This window comes from Ovis canadensis, chromosome 12, assembly GCF_042477335.2.
Source record: "Ovis canadensis isolate MfBH-ARS-UI-01 breed Bighorn chromosome 12, ARS-UI_OviCan_v2, whole genome shotgun sequence".
In the NCBI taxonomy this organism is placed as follows: domain Eukaryota; kingdom Metazoa; phylum Chordata; class Mammalia; order Artiodactyla; family Bovidae; genus Ovis; species Ovis canadensis.
This window is the reverse complement of record NC_091256.1, coordinates 44,249,765-44,274,186: the sequence shown is the minus strand read 5'-3', so window position 1 is coordinate 44,274,186 and position 24,422 is coordinate 44,249,765. Positions and strand designations below refer to the sequence as shown.

The 24,422-nt window shown below is 38.2% G+C and overlaps 1 protein-coding gene across 8 annotated transcripts in view; it reads left to right on the top strand.

Moving 5' to 3' along the window:
• Positions 1 to 24,422, top strand: part of SDCCAG8 (SHH signaling and ciliogenesis regulator SDCCAG8) — a 243,423-nt gene that overhangs the window by 138,836 nt on the left and 80,165 nt on the right. For 5 of the 8 annotated variants that reach the window (XR_011247669.1, XM_069545548.1, XM_069545547.1 and 2 more), the window contains exon 14: positions 24,015 to 24,142. The exons of the other annotated variants lie outside the window; for them this stretch is intronic. Coding sequence is in view for 4 of the 5 variants with exons in the window: in XM_069545548.1 (XP_069401649.1) it covers positions 24,015 to 24,142 (128 nt within the window). In the remaining variant the exon portion in view is untranslated. The remainder of the gene's footprint in view (positions 1 to 24,014; positions 24,143 to 24,422) is intronic. 8 annotated transcript variants of the gene reach the window in all.

Sequence of the window (24,422 nt, the reverse complement as noted above, 5' to 3'; positions counted from 1 at the left end):
TACTCCTTTCATGAATAAATTAAGCAGAGAACGTGTCAAAAATAATTTTAAATGGATATATGTGCAACCAACATCTTTAAGTCTTGAAATAGACGGCCTTGGTACTGTTTTAAATTGCGTCCTCCTTTCCTTCCCTCCTCCCCACCCCCCATCACCCCCCTCCCCAGTATCAGAGGGAGCAGGCTGTCAGGGAGCCTGGAAAGACACTGCATTTCATTGTGCTGGATGCCACATTGCCTGAGTCCACTCTGCTCCACCTGTCTGACCGGCTAAGAACCCTTGTCTAGGTGTAGCCCAGGGCAAGAGAGGTTAGAGTCCGAGGCTACCAGAGAATGGTCTCTGCAGGTTCTGCTTAACGTTTGTGAAGCCCAAATGTGCGTGCAATGAACATCCACACTGGGGATGTACTCTTCTCCCTGCCACACAGGCCCACAGCCTGGAGCATGGTGGCGGTGGCTGCCAATTCATTTTCTGAGGAAGCCCAGAGGAAACCGAGAAAGTATTACCCACACCACTCGCCTGACTCAAAACACTGAACATCAACCTCAGTGAAAATAGGAGGAAAAAAAAGCAAGAGCAGAATTGTTATCCTAGTAGCCCTCAGTCTAAATATGTCTCTGCAGGAAAGATCTGCTGTCTAAAACTAAGTTAAGGTAAAAGAAATATTTAAAAAATCACGAACTTAATATTAGCCATAAGCCACTTGTTATTTAACATCTCCCTGATACCCACAGAGTGGGTGAATGTATACCCACTATACCCCAGGTAAGGGTGAATATTGGTTGGTAAATCCTGGAATCAAAGCCCATTTTAAGGATCCTGAGGAAAGACGAGGCTTGGAGTACAATCAGTCTCCCCAGTGCCTGTCTTGGGCCTTGTCTCATGGAGGACAAGGGCCCAGTTCAAGTAAGAAAAGAAAGAAAGTCAAGTCGCTCAGTTGTGTCCGACTCTGCATCCCCATGGACTGTAGCCTGCCAGGCTCCTCCGTCCATAAGGTTTTCTGGACAAGTATTTCAAGTATTTCCAGACAAGAATACTGAAGTGGGTTGTCATTTCCTTCTCCAGAGGATCTTCCTGACCCAGGGATTGAACCCGGGTCTCCCACACTGCACACAGACTTTTTACCATTTGAGCCACCGGGAAGCCCAGTTTCAGTAAACAAACTTTTATTAAACTACCACTCCATTAGACAGGCCAAGCAGAGGAGACAGTGCCCTGAACTCAGGGACTCAGCATGGGAACCAGAGAGGTCAGAAAATGTGTAGAAGCAGCATGTAGAGCAGATGTCCGGCTGAGCAAAGACTGCTTCACCTTGGCTCTGTGTGACCGCTCTCCACCCAGCAAGCTCAGGTCACCTGTGGGAGGGCTGAGCGTGCCCCTCCCTGACCAGGTGGTGGAGAGGTGGAGCACAGGGAAGGCACCAGTGTCTTTTAAACTCATTCCTTTGAAACCAATGTGTGACTACCTCCAAGGAGCATATTGTAGACCAGGGGACTTAGCAAAACAAGGCACCCTGTGTTGAGAGAGTAGTTATAAATATAACTGTACCCACAAAAGAATTATATAAAATAAAGTAACAATTCACTTTTGGAATATATGCAAGAGAGAGAGTTAGGGAGCTGTTCAGGACAGGACTTTAAAAGTGGGTTTTAGCAGCGTTCAAGATTTTCTGGTGTTTCAATAGCAGATCTGAAGTGTGGTTCACCTGCCTGGACATAGTTCTGTTTCTGATTATCTTCCAACACCCTTGGGAAGTCTCTTACCACACTTTATTTCCTACAGATCTTAACTGTGATTTTATGAGGATATATATGAGTATGAAAATCATCTAAACTAATACAGGTTTCTGTAAATCTGAGGCGTTGCTTATCCATTCAGGGACTCAAGTGCTGTAAGTATGAATTCATGTAAAATAAATGAATTATCAGTCACAGTGTGTTGCTCAATCTAGAAAATATTAGGGCAATGATCTCATTACTCAAGTCCTTTGTTGCAAGGTGGTGGTGTTGACAAATTAGGGATACAAAGAGAGTACATTGTTAAATAATACGACTACCTATTTTCTGAATTTTAGGTAGCCCTCTTCGTCTTTAGAGGAAAAACCATCTTGCCATTCCTGATATTAACTGTTTGTTAAACAAGATCTAGTGGAAACAGTCTCTCAACCTAGGGGATCTTCAAGCTCTGCTTTTTTGCACTGATGGTAGTTCTCTATTCTTAGCCTATTTCTGAAATAAGGCATTTATTCACAATCATTCGCAATTGACATAATCATCAATGTTTGGGTTGAGGAGAGATGATAATTATATTAAGGAATAAAATTCATCTACAGTGAAAATAGAGCTCATAGTGGAACGGTAGGTGAACCCAGACTCAGATCCTGTACTCCGGCTAATTCGCACAAAGAATTATCTGAAGAATTATCTGTTAAAAGTGGAAGAAAGAATGACAGCATGAGGCAACTCATGTAACTAATAAACTTTTTAAATGCTGTTTCATATGTTTGCTTTTCATTAAATTCAGGGACGATTGCAACTCTGTTGTTGTGATTCAGTCAACATTTATTCCTATCTGTTTTTCATATACAAAGGCTTAGGGATGCCAGAAAATAAACTGTTAACGGAGAATTAACTTCTTTGGCATGCTTTCATACTTATCTTCCAAATTAAAGAAAATGAAATGGGCAGAAACAGAGTGTAGATTACCTCCTTTTTGTCAAAAATGGTGGGAATTTGAAAATTAATAATAAAAAAGGGAACAGATGCAGTAACATGCCAGAGGGAGATTAATGTGGAGAGTAAAATCTGTGAGCAACAAAACTGAAGCAAACTGAATCAGTGGGAGGTTGTTGTACAATCAAAATCAGGATAAAAGAGAAATTACAAACAACCCTGCACTTGTCAAAGTAGTAGTAATGAAATCCTGACTCTGCCAGCAGTGAGAACCTGTGTTAGCACTTTGGGGTAAGGATGGTAGCCGGGTGCCAGGTAGGAGGGCAGTGTTAGGTTGCTGGGCAGCAGCCATCTTGTGTAGAACAGATGGCACCGAAAGCTGGCAGGGGAGGGGCTCCTTAGCAGAACTAATCAGACAGTAACAGATAGGGCAGCTGGGAAGACTGACCACAGAGAGAGAATCTGCGGGGTAGCCGAGTGCCATGATGTTTGCAGTGGTGTGCCCATTGGTCTGAGATAAGACCTTGCAATGTCTTTCCCATCTAAGGAAGAACTGAAACTTTTGTACAAAAAGAAAAATTGAATTGAATTGCATCACAATTGGGGGTGGGGTGAGTATTGGGCAGAGATTGAGAAAGGAAGAATTGTCCATCTCAGAATGGTTGTGTGAGTTTTCAATCCCAGGTTTCACAGAACTTTAATTTTTGCAGTTTGTATGGTTCTGCCATCCTCGTGTGTATAGTGTGGCACATGGAACAATCACCATATATATTTTATATACCAAAGAGTTTACAGTATCAAGGCTATAGTTAAAATTAGAAAAGACTTTTTGATGATTTCTATTACATGTCTTTCACTAATGCAAACCAAAAACAACCGTAAGATCCATGCCCTTGTGCTTAATAATTTCTTATAACCTGATTTAAGCCATGTTTGACTCAGAGCCACTTGCCCTTCTTTTTTCCCCTGTGTAATTGTGGATTGAACCTTAAAATGTAAGCATCATTCAAAACCTAAAACCTTAAAACAAAAATCAAAGTAAGTCATTCTGAAAGAAATGAAAGAGAAAACTGACCTGGTAAATTTCATAACTGACTAAGGAGCCCATTATTTTTTAAATATAGAAGTGGGACATTCATGTTAAAACTATTACTTTAACAAAGAAATCCAGATCGCCTACATCTGTTTTTGAGCTAGTATATTTCTTTCTTTGCAGAAGGTTTGTAGCTTGGCTCAATTTATTCATTTTGAAGGGGGAGGGGGAAACATTACCAGGATTTGAAATAGGTGGTATAACATAGCCATATGCTATTTATGCAGCAGTTTCTGCAATAAATCTAATTTGGTGCTGTCAAAAAATTAGACTTATTTGATATAGCAGCACATTAGTAAATGATTGTGGCAGATTTAAAGTTGTCATTTAGTCTCTTCTTACTTAACAGAATCTTGCAAATCCGTTTCTCCCCCTTAATCAACTCTATGAAAATGTCTCAGTTCTTTGTCCTGCAGTCCTGCAAATATTTCCACATCTGAAAGAAGGTCTTGCCTTAAGGTAATTGAGGAAGGGGGTGGCAGAATGGATATCCTCCGGTGTTAAAAGACTTCGTGAATATAAAGGTAGAAAAATCAACAAACCAGAGAAAAATAATAGTATTTTAATCACTTTCAATTCTTAGAAAAACAGAACTACATCTCCTTCAGAATGTAGGTAAATTAAGGTCAGTTCTTCGTTAAGGAGTTTAAATATTTTACCTTCCATCCTATGTCCATATGCTGCTTTAGGAAAACTGACGTTAAGGAACGTGAACGACATCAGCTCTTGGTCTTTACCTGGCAGTGCCCTTAGAAACGGCTTTCCTGTTCTCTAATGCAACCCGGCAGCATGCTTCAAAGTCTCTTTATTTTTTCTGTGACATTTGTGTTTCAGGTGTTGGTAGCAAACTATCTGAAACTTTTTCCTAAGTGTTTTCTATTTAGAAGATAAAATAAGCATGTTATGTATTAGGCATATTAACATTGACAGTAGTCTTTGAATTTCTTAAAGTAGCCCATTTGTAGAAGTAATCATAGCATTCTTTCCCTGTTCTTTTTCTTACGTGTTTGTGGAGGGGAATAGTGTGTGTATTTGTGTGTATGCACATTCATACATCTGTGTGTGACTATAAGTGATGTTAAACTGAGTGGTTTTGTTTATGTTCTTATACAAATTTTCCAAAAGAGCCCTACTAGTGTGTTTTTCAAATGCAATTTGCTAAAAATGAAGAGTTTCTTCACGGTAATTTAAGCAACCTCTATTAAACTAACATTTTGCTAATACTTATTTCTATCACATAGCAAATCAGACCACAGAAGTGATTAAATTGCCAGTATTCTTTCCATGTGATTCAGAAGCAGGGACCCAGGGAACCAAACTACCATAAAGCACAGATTACACTCAAGGGAAAAAGTAGCCAAAATAATGTTAGCAAATTTGCTGGGTAAATTAGATACTATTTTTGAAATTTTTTCCACATGAAAAGGAATTATTTAGAAATTATCTTTTAGGAAGATGAAAGAGAAAGCACCTCTAAGAATTCATATTTTGTGTTCAAAATCCATATGTTAAATTATATTATATATATATATCACAGAAGAGTGATTTATAGATATGGAGTATTTTGGATATTAGTAATAAAATTGAAATAAGAGCTAAAAAGAATGGCTCTGCACTTGGATTTTAAGCTATCATTTTTGGTTTTCATTTTTACTTTAATGTTTGGTATTAAAATAATTTTCTTAAAAGACATATAAAAATTGCTCTGATAAAGTCTTTTGAAGTAAATTACATTTAATCAGTCAAAACCTTAAGATTCCAAATTTTAATTACATTTTTTAGAATGTTTTTATTAATAAAACCTGCTTTCAATTATATAGCAATGAAAAGAATTTAATTTTTATCTTTTCTAAAAATAATTTAGTGAATTTTATAGGTTTGATTAATTTTACTTCATAAAAGCACACGTAATAAGATTAAATCTTGGAATAATTCTCCCAAATTGTAAAAGCAACATTATGCACAAGGTGTCATTTAGCATTATATTTGTAAAAATGCTTTGGTTAAAATATATTTTCTCCTAAAAAGTGATCTCTCTTTTTCTTATAAGAAATTTGAGTCAAGTCATTGATTTGTCTTTTGCTAAAGACTATGGTTGTCTAAAATACTGGTGAATAATTCAACATAAAGTGATTTCATATTCAATTTGTGAAGGTAGGATAAGTCTTTGATAGCTGTAGATGACACAGAATAAATTTAATTGAGAGTATCATTTTCATCTAATCACCTAATTTCCATGGGTTTATTTCTTTCACAAAACCTGCCTATTGATACAACTTACATTCTTTAGATAGATGATATGTTTGGCAGCATGTATTTGAGTATTATTTAAGCAGAGTTGTTTATTTTTTTACATGATGGAGTTTAAAATATCCATGAATTGATTTGTATATCATAGGTTAAAGTTTTCAAAGCAGTAATGGAGCTGTGTGTTAATATATAGCTTATAATTGAAATGGTACATATTTGTACATTTTAAGCATTTTAGTGTAAAATTTCTTAATTGGAATACTCTTTCCCTTGGCTAATTCATTAGTGAAAATATTTATTCCTCAAGTTAATGCTATATAGTATGAAGCAATTTTTACATAGTGTAAACTTGTTTATGATATTTTGATTTCACTTTAAAACTTTTATTTTGCTTCTTATACATATAGTTCATACTCGATATAATAAGAAGTGCAGACACACATGAAGGAGATACATATCAGCTGTCTGGTTTTACAAATGATCATTAAAACACTATGTCTTACTACTTTGACTCCAAATTATTGTCTTTCCGAACCCAAAAGTAATTTTCACAAGTACATTACACAACAGAACTTCATCTTCTGCTGGTTAGCAGTAGAGGATTTAAATCCATGCCGACAGTTCATTTGACAATGACCTTGAGGGGCTTTGCTTCTTGAAGAAGAAAGCAGAAGCTTGCGGTAAACAAAGTTCACTTCTGACAGATGGATTGAATGACAGAAAGGTTGCGAGTGCCAGAATAGCCCTGGCAGAGGAGGAAATGTTCAGTGGAATCCAACAGGAGAGGAGGTGTGAACAGGTGCAGGGTTGCTGACGGAAGGGGAACCAGATGGAAGGAGCCAGAGCCAGTTTATTTAAAGGAAAAGGCAGAAAACATTGCAAGGCTGTGCGATCAGTGGCTAAAAGTGTTCATAGAGGAAGGTAAAAATTCACAAAGCAAAACTGCACAGTGGGGTAGCTAACACTTAGCATAATGGTAGTAATTTGTGAGTTTAGTTTGGAAGTTGCAATTGAAATACATTCATCTTGGCTCTTGACACCATCAAGTATAGATATCTGAAAGTTGTTTATTTTTTTTAAGTTTCTAAGCTTTTTTTATCCATCCATTAATTTAATTTCTTCCAGCCAGAAGCTCCGTTATGATAATACTAAAATTGTGTCGTCAGCTAGGAAAAGAAAAAAAAAATTCAAAGTGAAGATTAACATTCCATTCAAATTTATCTTGTGATGCCTCAGTTTTGTTCACATATGGGAAGCGAATGCACGCACTGTTGGGTGGCATCTGTAATATCTAAGAAATTTGCAATGTTAAAATAGATGCCGTTGCTTTTGTTGTTGTAAGTCTCTGTTCATTTTGTGAAGTCCGGTTTGATTGTTTCAGTCAGAATAATGCTCTCTGAAATATATGTTTGCCTGCCACAATCTGCAGGTTAATTTCTGTTGCTGAGATTGTCCTGATTTTCATTGACTTTCAGTGACCTGCCTTCAGGCAGACACCTGCAAACTAAGTATCATTTACAATCGGAACAGTTTACAGTGGAGCTAAGAGACTTTTAAACAATTTTTCTTAGACCTGTGAAAACGAAACCTTCTCTCTGCAAACTAAAGACATCTTGCTGATCATCTGTCTGGTCACATCATGCCTTCCATTTATGTGGGCCCATGTCTTCCACTCTTGTCCTTGAAAAGTTCCTATGTTACATTATTGATAAAAAGATGCCAATAGAAGAGCAGCCTTGAGAAAGCAATCACCAGGAAAAACAGTGAAAATGCACAATTATTTGGGGATCTTAAAGATCTAATAATTTACCCACAAAAGTTTCTGCATTCTTCTCACAAAGATTAAATACTCAGAGTAAATTCAGTGAGCACTGTGTTCACATTCCCTATCTCAGAGCCACCTGGATCAGATAGATTACATCTGATTAGCTCAGGGTATTTTGGGACACTGGTTTTAGAGAAATTGTCTATAATCTATGACATGCTTTTGTCAGTGAAGAGAAATGAAATTTGATTAGCAGTTATAGAAGATGTTTACTTACGTTTATATTGTTTGTAGAGATCAACACTTTTTGTCACTTTTGAGACTGGATGAGGCTATATACAACTATCCATTTGAAGGGAAAATAGTGATTTCTTCTAATAAAAGGGAATTGATAACCTCTGTGATTTTTTAAAACCAACTCTAAAATGTACTTCTTTCTTCCAACTCATCAAGAAGTTTTCATCCAATAGATATTCTTATTAATCTAAAATTTTACATAAAATCAATTAGAAGCTACTTGCTTTCATTATAACATACTGATTTTGCCAACTCTTCTATCATAGTGACTAAATACCTTTTGATAGTAATGTTACTAGCATGGTGCTGCTGTGTAAAATAATACCATAAAACTCACTTGAATTACGGAATTCAAATTGAAAAATAGTGAACAAAAACTGCAACAATTAGTGTCATCATTTGATATGCATACTGCAAATCAATTTGCAAGCTCTTTATAGGTAGAACTAATAACTTTCCAGAAATATGTGAACTTAGTTGTACCTAGCAGAGTGTTTTACATCATAGGGGTCTTGAAATTTTTTTTGAATGAAGGGTAAAGGGTTGATTGCTGTTAAAGAGTCATTCATTCAACATTTATTCATTTTAAAATATTTGTGTATTTATTTGGCTGCACTGGGTCTTAGTTGCAGCACATGGGATCTTCAGTTGTGGCATGCAAACTCTTAATGGAGGCATGTGAGCTCTAGTTCCCTGCCCAGGGATCGAACTCAGGCCCCCTGCACTGGGAGAGCAGAGTCTTAGATCCCGGACCACCAGGGAAGGCCCTCATTGAAAACTTATTGAGTGCATATTCTATTACAGCTATAGAGGGAACATTTAAGCACTGTAAAATTTTTAAATGAAAAGAACGTGATTCTTCTTTACAGATATCCTACAACCTAGTGGACAAGGTTTATCTAACTACATACCGTGTGTGTGTGTGTGTGTGTGTGTGTGTGTGTGTGTGTGTAAAAGCTAGAAAACAGCATATTTAGATTTATGAACTGTCCTGAACTCAAGATCATCTTGAATGAATGAATTAATGAAACTACCCATGTAGGCCAATACTCATTATGTGAAACCTGAGATGCACAGAAGTTCAGTGACATGTCCAAGGTCAACAGTCATTTAGTGGAAGCTAGAAGTAGAATCTCCATTTCTTTGCTTCTAATCTAGTGTTTTCCCCTGCTTTCCACATACTGCTCTTTTGTATTAATTGATAATATAGCTTGTTTGAATAAACACATTAAAATCTTTCTGTAGAAATCTCAGATGACCTGTGGCTGAAAGGGAAACTAATTTTCTTTGGGGGCTCAGGCATATGATTATTGGTTCTTGAAACAAAAAAGCAAGGAGTTTTAGCTTACAAACAAAAATTACAGCTTCTTGGAACTCCTCCTAGGAGTGGTGGTAAAGATAGCTCCCTGGACACACTGCTTAGATGAGCACATTACTCACATGAACTCAATCTCCATGCAACCCTTCCAGGTTGATTCTGCCATGAGTCCCATTTTACAGATAAGAAAGCTGAGGTGTCTGCAGGTTAATACCTTGACCAAGGTCACAGTACCACCAAGTGGTGGAGGTGGGATTCAAGCTTAGGCAATTAGGCTCCAGAATAAGATTTTATCCATCATGCTATTTGCCTCTGATGGTAGTGGGTGGTATGAAAATATTCCTTTTGGAAAGTTGAATTAAATAGGATTCCTGACAGTAGGGCTTCTCAGAGCTTTTAATATGCTAACACATAGTATGACTCTCTTTAGAAAGGAATTTTGTTTTCCCTATTTCCCAAATTTATATGACTTAGGGAAACTTTTCTTTTAAATCTCCACATATCTCCCAGAAAACAGGTTTGGGGAAATACACAAAATAATCTAAATCACTTTGTAGCAGGACATCTGAGAATTATCACGTGGGAATTGTTTTCTTATCTCATCCGTGCCTCTGGAACTTCCCTCTCTGTCCCCACCTCCCACTCTCGTTCATGAAGAGAGCAGGGCGGTGGGTAACTTTCCCGTCAGGTGTAATCAGTGCTCTGAAATGGAGGTGAGAGAGGGGAGACGTCTTTGACCGTCACTTGAACAGTTAGCTGTGCCGGAGTCACATTATAGCAAGTCCTTCCATATTTGCTCTTCCAACTTTGCCTTTATATATGTCAACGGTTCTAGAAAATAAAATAAATTTGACAAATAATTTGATGCCAGTCAGCTAATTGAGTTGATGTACCTTTCAAAGCTTGACTCTTAGAATAAGATTTCATAGAGTAAAACATGATGGGTTCTTTTGGGTATAAATTATTTTAAGCAATTTTCTTCTGGGAATTATTGGCATGTATTTAAAGTCTGGGACCCTAAGTCAAACTCTGCAATAGATTTCATTCCCCCTCAGTTCTTGGCATACTGATATTCCTCCTTTCTGTGTGTATGCTTTCCCGTATTCAGAAGAAAGGCAGCAAACTCATGGGCAGTACGCTCTAAGAGTTGAGAAGCTTAGCACTCATAATGTGTTAACGTTTCTATAAATACACTTGAAAGTGCCTAGAATTCATAAATATTTCAAGTGAGATTTTCTATAAATAATGATCTTGTAATGATATTGATGATTGGAATTATGATTCTCATGAGGGCTTATATGTGGTCCTGGCGTTCCCACTCACTCTGCTTTCCGGGTTCTCAAATAGTATTTCTTCCAACAAATAAACCCCACCAGTGTCGGTAGAGATTTGAAGCCATTCAGCGGCTTATTTGTATTTCACAAAATGGAGATAATGTTTTGCAATAAGTAAAAACTTTAAGGCAACGGATAAACTCACCAGGCAGAAGGACAGTATTACACGGGCTGATAGATGACTGACTGACTAACACTCTTGATAGACTTTGAAACTGTTAGTTTCTTACTATGGGCAAGTAAAGAATGAATGATATGAGGATGATTGCCGAAGATTCAGTAAAAAAAATCTGTGAGAGAGCTGATCTTAGAGAATCTGCTATTTCCCATTTAACAATTATACAAAGGCTATTAAATGATAAAGATTTTCCAATTATACACACATTAACTTATGAGGAGCTTGTAATCCATGTATATAACTGGACATTTTTCTATGATTTGCCAACTTGGCTGTATGGAATAATTTTTAATATGCTTCATAATTTAATTTTAAATATGAATATGTATTTTGGGAGTTGCCTCAAACCAAATCTGATTTACAAAAAAAAAAATTTAGAAAGCTTATATTGCTTACATTTGTATAATACAGTGACTACTTCAGCTTTAGCTCTTAGTTTTCTATCAGAGTTCTTCTTTGTTTCTCCTTTCAAGCAATGATGACTGGATGACACAGATCAATTTATCAAGATAAGAAAATGTTATTTTAATAATTTTTTATTTTTATAAAAATGAGATTTTATATCTGCATGATGTGCTTAAGTTAGTATGTGGTAACATGGTTCGTTTGATTTATGGAACATCAAGATTAAATATGATGCTTTGCTTTAGGGGAGAAGGAAAGGAGTTTTGTTCAAATCAGCACACTTCAGTAGAAATAAGGGAGCCACAAAATGCAAACCACATATTTGAACTTTTCAAATAGTCATATTTTAAAAGAAACAGGGAAAGCTAGTTTTAATAACATAGTTTACTTAACCCAATGTACAAAATAGTATCAACGTGTAACCAATATAAACTAATTAGATATATCTTACTCTTTTTTATCCTTAATTCTTCACAGAGGTCCAGACTTCCAGCAGGTCTCTCTTCAAACTAGCCACCGTTCAAGCGCTCAGTAGCCACGTGTGGCCAGCGGCTGTCGTCCTAACCACTGTAGCCCTTGACCTGTTGTTCCTCGCTTCTCCTGGCTTCCCCACAATGCCCGCTGTAGGTGCAGCCGTGAACCCTAGAGTCTGTGGCTACAATAGTTGGAATCATTCTGTAAAGTGAGAAAATCATGTCAGCTTTTCAAAAACACAGTTGAAACCAGTAGCTAAGACTAACTTTGGTTAATTTTTCTCTGAAGAACTGTCACTTTGAGGGGAGGAGGAAGAGAGGGAAAGCAGCTGAACAACAGCTGCAGCAGCAGCACGTTTCAATAATTTCTTCCATATCTTACCTTTACATGTGAAGAGCTGTGGAAGTTAAACTTGACAAATAATTCGATGCCAGCCAGTTATGTGAATTTAGGCGTCTTTCAAATGGTGATCTGGGCTGGACATTGCTGGTCATTTTATGTAGACTACCTCACATATTCTGATACTGTCATTTTATTAAATGATGGAATGAAACTTAGGCTGAAACTCCACTCTGTTGTCACACAGCTAGTGCGTGGTAGAGCCAGGGTTCAGATCTAGACACTATATGTCCAAAGTCCAAGCTCATATCCACTGTACCACCTCCCTCCGTGTGGGTTTTATCAGTAAATTGAGGAATTTTTTTATTCTTTCCCCAATGTTTTTTGTCTTTGAGGTAATCGTATTGATTGTTACACTGAGGAATCATCTTTTAGGAAATAATAATGATAATAAGACTTCCCTGGTGGCTCAGATTAGTAAAGAATCTGCCTGCCAATGCAGGAGAGCTGGGTTCATCCCTGGGTTGGGAAGATCCTGTGGAGAAGGGAATGGCAATCCACTCCAGTATTCTTGCCTGAAGAATCCCATGAACAGAGGAGCCTGGCGGGCTACAGTCCCTGGGGTCACAAGGAGTCAGATAATAATAATGGCACTAATTGATATTTTTGAACATTTAACAATGTGTAGGTGCTCTGCTAACTTTCCTAGTCTTATAAGGAGAGGTGCTGTTACTAACCCCATTTCACATTCAAGAAAACTGAATGTCAGCGTAAGTAACTCATTCACTTAGGGTACAGGCTAGTAAGTGAAGGTACTGAGACTCTGATGCCAATTGGGCGGACACCAAAGTCTGCTCCCTCATCCCTACTTCCTTGCGCAAAAAGAATAACAGCCAACCCAGCCCTGCTGGCAGTGAAGTTTATGTACTAAGGGGTAAAGGTCAAAAGTGAAACATTGTTTTTAGATATATTTTAGGATTTTAGCTGCTTATGTTCCTTTTCTCAGGGTACAAATTCTGCTGGTTTGGGTATGCTCAAAAGAGGCTGCCTCCTAGAAATGAATTTGAATATAGATTTAGAATAAAGATAAAAGCAGGTTTACAGAAATAGAAAAGGCAGTTCTGTTACTATAGGAATGATGAAGATGATGGCTTAGAGATGGCTTGAGGAAGAAGAAAACCCAACAAACACTTTATGTTACTGAAGCAGAGAAAACCATTCAGGATGTAGATAAGAACAGTTGTAAGCAAGTGTTATGAACCAAATAGAAATAAGGTTAAATCACAAAATCACTGAAAAGAAAAATGTTTTGATGAGGAAAATGACCTAATTGCTATGACAAGAACAATGGTTTTCTTATCGAGAAGAGTGAGAATTATACTGGAGTAAGAATCTGAAAACTTGGCCTTGGGTCAGTTTCTTTCTTCTATAAGTGCAGTATTTTTCAGCTCCAGAGCTTTGTGCAACAATGGAGAGGTTTTAGAGCTCTCAGTCCAACTTTAAAAATGAACTGCGTTTTTGTTACCAAGCCAAGGTCAGTCAGTAGATCACAATCCTTATTTCTGTGTACAAACATACTGGGTGTTTGACCAAAGGCCACCGTGTTAGAAAAATGAAAATCCTGCTATTTTTATTACAGAACTCCCCCACTTCCTCAAGTGTAGACTTCTGGTAAATTCAGCCATTTGATACAGAGCCATGAACTGAGATATAAATTTTAAAGTACTTCTAAGAAGCAAGTAACTATCACAAAGCCCTCGTAGTTTTCTGCGTAGGATCAGTGGAACTATCTTAAACATCAGTTTTAATGTTAAAAGAATTTTGAAACATAACAAAACAAAAAGCATGGCAGCATTCATAGCAAACCAACCAATAAAAAAAATTATAAGAAGCAGATCAGTCCTTCCGTATACTTTCTGCTTCCTTAGAATAGCATCTGAGACCTTCCATGCAACAAATAGTATCGAGTGCCTGCTATTTCCAGTCACTATGTTAGACACCTGAAGATTCAGCACCAAACAGTGGTTCCTAGGAGCTTCCGAGCAGAGGGAACGTTGCAGCAAGCAGGCATGGTTGATTACGGAGACTTTGTTATATTTGGTGTAGTTTTCTTAAGGAAGCAGAGATGTAATATATTTTAGACATATTTCTACTGCAATGGTCAGAATTCTGTGGGTCTAATACCTGGAAAAGTCTCTCTTGTGTAACTCTCCCAATATTCTAGATAAATGAAGTATTACTCTATTAGGCTTGAGAAATGACATTATGAAACATATTTAATATTTCTGACCCTTGCTATTATACTTCTGAGTAAATTTAATAGACACAGAGTAACCAGTATGCTCCCCATTTAAAAATGTTTCCTGAAAATTAATTCAAAAACATTTTCACAATAGAATAGAAACTATTTTCCGTCAGTTGTTCTAGAATTTGACAGTGATGCATATCCATTGACAGGTTACATAAATGCAATTATAATATAGATTGATCCTTCTGATATCTAATTTGAAGTTACTCATCAGAAGAGTTAATTATTGGGAATATGTAGATAAACTGATACTTTTCAAGGAGGAAAGGCAAGAGTGGGCCAATACAATCATTTACACAGAAAAGCCAGAGATAGAAATGTGAACATTTTAACAGTATGAAAATGCCAAGGGAAAATCATGGTCTAAATTCTTCCATGCAAGCATGTATTTGTTCTTATTCTTTAGTCTTTAGAACTGGGCCCCTGGTATTGTAAAACAGAGCATAGGAGGGCCTGACATTTTCCCAGGAACTCTGATCAGTGCAAGCACTTAATGCATTTGAGACCTCTGTGCTACTAAAAAAATGTCAAGGCTGAAAATCCCACAGTGTGCATTTGAGGGCTGTTCAGTCTCTTTATCCACCTGTGATATCTACTATATCTAAGAAACCATTACAGGAATTGCTCTTGCTATTGCTGTAGTAATAAGTGCTCTCCCTGCTTCTAATGTTGTCCCTTCCCCATCTGTTCCCCACACTGCCGCCAGAGTGATCTTTCTAAAGCTTGAGTGTGATCACAACACTCCCCTGCTTAAAACCCTACATTGGCTCCCTATTTCCCTGAGGATGGAGTCCTTAAAAATAGCTTCATGTTCTGGCTCCTGCCTACATCTCCAGTCTCATCTTCCTTCAGTCTCCCCTCCACCAACTGCTCGCTTCTACCCCACAGCCCATATATTCCACCCTCCACTTGTGCCAGGACTGCTTGCAGTTTTCCAAAGGCACCTGATCCTCTCTCTTATCCCTGGGCCTTTGCACCAGTTGTCCACTTCACTTGTAACAAGATCCCTGTTTTTCTTTATATGGCTAATTGTTACCCATTTTAAGCCTCTAATATTTTAAGCTGCCTGAAATCTGTCCTCACTGTGCCTAGCCACTCCCCAACTCTAGTCCTATCCACTGTAGGATAGCAGGAATTTAGCCCCCTTTTATTATTTACCGTACTATTTTAGTTGGTAAAGAATCTGCCTGAAAGGCAGGAGACCCAGGTTCGATTCCTGAGTCGGGAAGATCTCTTGGAGAAAAAAATGGCAACCCGCTCCAGTATTCTTGCCTGAAGAATCCCATGGACAGAGGAGCCTGGCAGGCTACAGTTCATGGGGTCGCACGTGACTTGGCAACTAAACCACCACCACCACCACCATTTTAGTTGCTGTTTCTTGTTTGTGTTCATCACTAGACCATGATCTCTTTGAAGGGATGGTCGTGGTCTCTATCTTGTATAGCGATGCACCCCCACACTTTTGTGCCTGGCACGAAGTAGTTATTTAAGTATTTGTTGAATATTCCTCATGTAGGGCAATGCCATGGAATGGAAAGGACACCAAACTTACTGCTAGCTGTGTGATGTTGAGCAAATCTCTCAATTATCTGAGCTTGAGATGCTTCATCTGTCAAACAAGGATATCTGCTCCATCACCTTGCCTTAGAAAATTATTATGAAGAATAAAGAAGTCAATGCATCAGACTCTGCTTTGTAAAACAGAAAGCACAGACACTGTAAGATGATGAGATGGGAAGAGTCTGTGGTTTTGTCTTAAGTAAATGTGAATGATACGGAAGGTGTAATAGAAGCAGGCAATATCGAGTCTACCATACCCTCCTTGGCCTTGAAGGTTAGAGTTTTCAAATTATTTTGGAGAGACTAAAAGAGAATATTTTTGGAGGCAAAAATATTTTAAGGAAAGTTTCTGTTAATTATTTCCTCCCTCTTGTGTTTCTTCCTTTGAAAGAAATTGACCTCTTTTGTTTCTGCTTCCTTTCCTAGAAGTAACTCATGCTCTGATCTGATAATTGATCTTTCAGTGTTGTACTGAAAATTGTGATATACTTTGCAGTGAAGAAAATATAAATAATTTTCTCTCAGAAATATGCCTGATGCATATTTGAGGAAGTAGGGATTGGGGCTTCCCAGGTGGTGCAAGTGGTAAAGAACACACCTGCCGATGCAGGAGATAAAAGAGATACAGGTTCAATCCCTGGGTTGGGAAGATCCCCTGAAGGAGGGCCTGGCAACCCACTCCAGTATTCTTGCCTGGAGAATCCATGGGCAGAGGAGCCTGGTGGGCTACAGTCCATAGAGTCGCAATGAGTCAGACACAACTGAAATGACTGAGCACAGCATAGGAAATAGGGATTACTGAATCCTAGTCCTTTTGCATCAGAGAAGGCAGTGGCACCCCACTCCAGTACTCTTGCCTGGAAAATCCCATGGACGGAGGAGCCTGGTAGGCTGTGGTCCATGGGGTCACTAAGAGTCGGACACGACTGAGCAACTTCACTTTCACTTTTCACTTTCATGCATTGGAGAAGGAAATGGCAACCCACTCCAGTGTTCTTGCCTGGAGAATCCCAGGGACGGGGGAGCCTGGTAGGCTGCCATCCATGGGGTTGCACAGAGTCGGACACGACTGAAGCGACTTAGCAGCAGTAGCAGCAGCAGCAGCAATGGTCCTTTTGCATTTTCCTTTCCCTATTTGTTCTACACCAGGATTTCTCCATTTGCTCCAGTATGAGAACATAGTCCTTGTTAGTGGTAAACTAACAAGGTAAAGGATTTTGGTTCTTCACAAAAATGGAAGATAACAGGCTGTCTACTAATTTTATTATTGTTTTTATTGTTATTGTCAATAACAATAACAAAACCAAATTAAATGATTGGCTAAAATAGGGATTATTTTATCCCATTTTCTTCTTCTGATCAATAGACAGGAGGATCCTTAAACCCTTGAGGATACTTAGTATTTTATGCTCCTTAACAGTTGTTCATTCATTCATTCACTCATTAATCATTCATCAAATGTTTGTTCTACACAACTGTATTCCACGCACTATTCTAGGCTCTTGGTATAAGTGAGTGAGCAAAACAGAGGTCTCTATTCTTCAGGTACTTACATTCCAATTAAGATGTGCATGTCTTATCTATCCTAGAGGTCTGTGACCAACTTGAGGCAAGAGATGTATTTATGTGCCTTTTAATGTTTTTGCACAGGTCCATTTATTTCTTTAAGAAGGATACAACTAATTGATGGTGTCATTGTAGGAAGAAGTGATCCAGTCGCATATGGGCAAATGGGAAAGAAGGAGAACTAGCTTGGAACTGGGCTATCAAGGTGGATGTACTGTGGGTATTAAATGACACACACACATATATGGATAATTGAAGTAAGACTCTTGTCTGTCACCCTTCATCTCATTTCTCTGCATTGCTGACAGAGTCAGATACTGAAACTTAGAGATTCATATGTGCACTCTAGATGTAGGTAGGCCTGAGTTTCCTGGCTGTGTCCCTTAATAACTAGGTGACTCTGAAAAAATTGTACACCCTCTCCAGGCCTCAATTTCCTCATTTATAAAGTGAGGCTAATAAGAGAACCTACCTCTTAGAGTTGTGTGAGATTAATAAAAGAATGCATAAAGAACTTAGCTTATGCTAAATATTAATAAATAACATGTTGCTAAAACTATTATTAACCTTTAAAGACAGAATTTTTCCTGTCCTATTTCCATGAAGAATCTTCAGATTTAAAGAATTAGGTTACTTGTTCATGGTCACATAGGTAATAAGGAGGCAATAAAATCCTCTAGCTCTGTGAGTTTTCTGCTGTATTCCATTGCCTCTTAAGATGTGCTTTACAGAGAATCAATTGAAAAATGGTGTGTATGCTTTTTTTTTTTTAAAGAAGCATCAGTAGGTAGATACCACTGTATATAAAATAAAAAACAATGACTCACTGTATCACACGGGAAACTATATTCAATATATTATAGTGACTTATAATGGAAAAGAATCTAAATCACTTAGCTGTACCCCTGAAACTAACACAATATCATAAATCAATTATTATTCAACTTTTTGGATAAAGCAAAACTATAAGGAAATATTTAATTTTAGTTACTCATAGATTTGCTTTCTATAGTAGATTTGCAACTTTGAAAGCACTTTCTGTGTATACAAAGTTCAAGGAAATGAATATGTTGAAGATAACGGATTCCAAGCCTCTCACTATTGAGAAGAATGTTACACTTAAAGAAAGAGGGAAAACTAGGTTCTATCTATGTTACTGGATTGGAATTAGAGACATCAGTTTGAATGTGTTATGTTTATATTCATATAAAGACCCGTAGACAAATATTCATATCTATACTTTCATATGTACTTTCATATTCACATACCGGCTCTGTCTACTAAGGTGACCTAGAAGCCAAGAGTCAGTAGCAATGATCACCACCTAGTGACACCTCTTGGATTCTCCACTAAAAGACACAAGAGCTCCTTGAGCAAATGCTGATTCCAAGCCTGGTAAAGGACAGTACAAGATTAACCTGGAACATCTTATGGAATAGAAAGCCAACAAGTGCCCAAGAATAAGATAATATCATATTATTAAAATAGGCCCCGGTAGAAGTATTTACACTGAAAATTGGTAAGCATTGCAAATGAGAGATGTCCCCACCCCGAATCAATTATTAAACATTTTCCAGGACCCAACAACATCAACCAAGTGATCAAAGATGTTATCACCATTATTGGGACAAAAGGACATCATGTATCTTAGCTCCCTGCTACTTCTCTCTCTAAGTCCATCAAGAATGGCTCTCATCTAATAGGCATGTTGTAAACGGTCTCATACATTTTATTATACCAATATGCTACTGTTACGAAGCTATGTTTTACTCTAAAAGGAAAAAACACCTTTTAACCAAAAAGGGTTATATGTCTGATACTAGAATTTCAGTCACTCATAGAAAGATGAGAATAGACATGGCAGACAGGATTGGGGCCCCAAATCACTGCCACCAGCACATCCTTCTCCTCAGGTTATACTCAAGGCTTTCATGATTTGTGACCCACACTCACCGGTGAACTGTAGGATCATCAGAAGCTTTTAGTCCTTTAATGTAACTAGTGAAATTTTTTAAAAAATCTATCTAGTAAATCATCTTTGTTCTGTAACATGGATTTTTTTTAAATAGCAACATTTAAAATAAACAACATGGAAAAGCTGTGGATTAGAAACATATAGTTAGTCCTTCAGTTCCATTTGATTCAATCTATTTTTTAAAATGGGATAGCAAATGACATTTTGAGAAGATATAATCAACCAGAATTATCATTGCATAGAAGGAGTGCCTAAACCTCTGTGTGTACTTAGTCATATCTGAGACTCCAGAGTACTGCTCCCTCCTTTTACTAATAACTCTCACTTCTTATCAAGTAAGCATCGACATGACCCGCACGGGCACGTGCTGCCACGGGTGATGTGGGTAACTTGGAGAAAATGTGGATGTTCCAATTCTAGTACATTCGCTCCTTTTTAAAGTCAGCTCTATTGAGGTTAATTTAAATATAATCAAAATCACCAATTTTAAGTTTGAAATTAAATGTGTTTTGATAAATGTGCACAGTTACGGAACTATCATAACCATGATTGAGAACGTTTCTATCAACCCCCAAGATTCCCTTATGCCCATCCCCTACCTCCAGGTCCTTGAAACACTCATCAGTCACACTGTAGATTAATTTTCTGGAATTTCATGTGAATGAAATCATAGTATATGCTTTTTGTGCCTCTTTAAGCATACTGTCTTTGAGATTCACCCAGGTGTTCTATGTAACAGTTCCCTTTTATTGCTTTTTTGTTACTACCACTCCTAGCATTCCATTGTAAAGCTATAACACAGTTTATCTATTAAGCAGTTCATGGACATTTAGGTTATTTCTAGGTTTTAGTTATTGTGAATAAATCTTTCAGTATTATTTTAATAACAACCAAGAAATTCTTCTCTACTGCCGTTACTTTTATTCCAATTTGTAAAATATGTCTAACTATAAGTTTGGTTAAATGAGATTATCAGTATTTTGAGTAAGGACTGAATGAAAACCAGTAGGGAAGGACTGGCCTAGCTATCTTTCCTGAGGCTCTCACACCCAGCTGGAATTGATGTCTTGCTATGCTTTGATAGTTTTATTCCCTTTTTTATAATGTATTTCAGCTTTTATTCTGGCCGTTTTGAATTTCTTATTAGTGTAAGGACTATGCTATATTTACCTATCTTCATTTGACCTGTGCCTAGCAGAATGTCTTTCACATAACAGAGTCATGTTAAATATTAAATGAATTGTTTTGGATTCTTCTCTGATCACGTCCTTGAATGCCCAGATAACTTTTAAAAATTCTTTCAAGCCACTATTGCATTATCTAAATCAAAATATATCAAATCCCACCTCTGCCTTTATAGCATTTACAGTAACCTTTGAGCAGATTTCTAACGCTTTATGGCCCTCTTCTTTTCCCCAGCTATAATGTGAAAGGGTTTGATTAAACAAATTTGAGATTCCTTCACATTTCTAACATTTTAAAGTTGTGTTTAAAAAAGAAGAAAGAAAGAACCTCCAGGGGAAAGGGGCAACATAGAAAGAGAGGAGTATATAAAGGAGGTAAGAAAGCAAGAATATGCCTTTTTTTAAAAAATGTAATTGAAAGTAAAATGTGTAGTTTCTTAAAAAGAGTAAAAGTTGGAGAAGGAGTCAAGAAACAAAAATTGATGTGTAACAACATTGTTGGTAGAGCATCCTTTTAAATTGTTCTGTGAGGAGAACTGCAATAAGAAAGTGATTCTTTTCTCTAGGAGATCAATAATCAGGTAATTCCTCATTCTGAAAATGACTGGTGAGATTGACAACTCCTTTGTGTAAGTGAACCATAAGCCCCAGTCTACAAACAGTAGTCCCAGTTATGACTGCTTTAGTATAATTTAGTATTAATTACTAATTAATAATAATTAATACTTTTTTTTACTGCCCGTTTTTGCTCTCCAGTGGGTATTGGTTTTAAACACTGCATTTTTTGGTCACCCAGTATTGGGAGTCTCAGAATCCTAAGTCTCTGTCTTGGGGATGGTTGCTCAATGAAAGAATCCAAGGTACCCTTTTTAAGCTGACTCTTTGGGCAGCAGCAGCTCCAGCTGGCAACACCATTAGAACCATCCTTTTCTGTGCTCTTCTCTCTCTCTCTCTTTTAACATGTTTGGAAAGTTTTTGCCTCCTCATGTAAGACCTGAGCAGATTCTGCAGCTTCACTTAAAGACTGCAGCCTTCTTTCCCCCATGGCAAGTATGTAAGAACATCCATTCATTAATTGTTCACTGGCCACTTCCTATATGCCACATACTGAACTGGGCTCAGAGTATGTATAGACAAATAGGCCAAGAAGAGACAGACAAGTAAACCAACACCGAACTGTGAGAAATGTTATCTTAGTGGGATGCATGTGTACACAGGGCTTCCCAGGTGGCTCAGCAGTCAAGAAGTCACCTGCCACGGCAGGAGACACGGGTTCTATCCCTGGGGCAGCAAGCTCCCCTAGAGGAGGAAATGCCAAACCACTCCTATATCCCTGCCTGGGAAACCCCATGGACAGAGGAGCCTGGCAGGCTACAGTCCACGGGGTCGCAAAGAGTTGGATGTGACACTGAGTGAATAACACTTTCCCTTTCTTTCATGCTGATGTCACCTTGGGGAAAGAATAGCCAATTTAGGAGAAGGGGGAGAAGAGGAGGGGAATATTGAGCAGGTCCTAAAGGAGGAGCATACCTTGGGCAAGGGTGACAGGGGTTGGTGGAGGGCAGAGAAGGGTGAGGAGGGTGTGGAGACATCCCAGCAAAACACAGAGACATGCAGTTTTCCACGGCCAAAAAATATGTGGTATGACTGGAGAGGCAAAAAGTGGCCTAGCCCGACTCCGCTTGCTGCAATATGCCAGTTTGGAACTGAGTATGAGGCAAGACCTTGGAGCCGGTCCAAGGGATGTTGTTACTAAAAGTACCAGAAGGGACCTTATTTCACATTTAGCGTGGCCCCCTGATGATCCATTTGAGTGAGGTGTGGGTGTATTTTCATTCTGGAATTTTATACTACAACATTACCAACATGCATTGACCGATTTCAATACAGACTTTCCTTATGTTGCTTTATAATTAGAAGCCAGTGATTCGAAGTTCCACAGCGGTACATAGACTAGTAGTGATAGGTTTATGGGATTGTTTATTTTTAGTTTGGCAAGGACAAGACAGTAAATCTCTCAATTAGTAAACTAAAGCAGCATGGATGAGAAATGCCCACAAGGAGATTAGGAGTTAGAAATAACTAAGCCAGTTAATGGAAGAAAACTTTCATATCACCTACCCGTATTTAGAGTATAAAGAACCCACCTAATGTGTGTGTTTGCATGAGCGTGTGTGGTGTGTGTGTGTGTGCGTGCGTGTGCTTGCACTCAGCGTCAGTATCCACAGTGGTGCCCGAGATGAGATCCTTTGCATTCTTCAGGTTCTGTTTAGGAAGTTTATCTCTTTAGGAGTCACTGTGATTGGATAGGAGAAGGCAATGGCACCCCACTCCAGTACTCTTGCCTGGAAAATCCCATGGACAGAGGAGCCTGGTGGGCTGCAGTCCATGGGGTCGCGAAGAGTTGGACACAACTGAGCGACTTCACTTTCACTTTTCCTTTTCATGCATTGGAGAAGGAAATGGCAACCCACTCCAGTGTTCTTGCCTGGAGAATCCCAGGGACGGGGGAGCCTGATGGGCTGCCGTCCATGGGGTCGCACAGAGTCGGACACGACTGAAGCGACTTAGCAGCAGCAGTGATTGGATATAGACCTATCCACTGGTCAATATCCAATCACAGTGGGATGAGCTCTCGTCTTTGACTACAGAAGCTTCTCATCCTGCAATTCTTTCAGTGTGACCCAAAAGGGATTTTATTATGAAGTTCTAGGAGACATTTTTCATTTTCATATTTATATTCACATTACATGGCCTAATGTATGAAAATATTTAATGAAAGCATGCATTTCTGCCTCTAGATAGAACCTCCTACATTATATTTGAGACTCCATATTAAGTTTGGGAGGAAAAGCAAGAGGTGATCCACAAAACTTAGTTTTAAGAATTTAAGTTTTGGGGTGTATTGAGTCACTCTGTATTGATCCTATAACTTCAGGATCTTTAGGAAAGATTGACCATTCAGGAGAAAAAAGATGAATTGACAGCCGGCAAAAATGAGAATGTTATAAAAAATGATGTTTGTGTTTTAAAGTTACAAAACACCATTAATTCAGTTGTCATGGTATTTTGATTTTTAAAGTTGCTTACCTTAGTCCATTTGGATTTATGGCAGGTATTAAACCTTGCTTGAAAGGTCCTTTGAATTCTCCCCTGAAAATTGAGAGTCTGTGGAAAGATTGTTGTCTGCTTATGCTGAACAGTTTACTCCATATCAGCTCTCTGAGGTCTGTAGGGGAAATGATGGGGGTTAGTGCATCTGTAGATTAAATTTCTCTCTCCTCTCTGCCTTGTAGACTGGAAAAAGATAGCATTCAGCAGAGCTTTAGCAATGAAGCAAAGGCCCAAGCCCTTCAGGCCCAGCAAAGAGAGCAGGAGCTGACACAGAAGATACAGCAAATGGAAGCCCAGCATGACAAAACTGGTAGGTGGTAGGGAAAGATTAGAGCCTGGGCACTTGCTCACAAGCCAGGCCCACGCCTTACTGTGAAATGACATCAGGAACACCTGTAACCTTTGGCTGGCCGAAGGGAGCAGATGCTAACTACACCGGAGATTCCGAATTACATATTAGTTAGCGTTTAAAAGAGAAAATGGAAAGTATTGCCCACTGTCTGTTGATTTCAGAGTGCTGCTCTCACATCTGTTGCACCATCTGGATTATGAGTTTATTTACCTGTGTTCAAGAAACGTAAAGCTGAGAG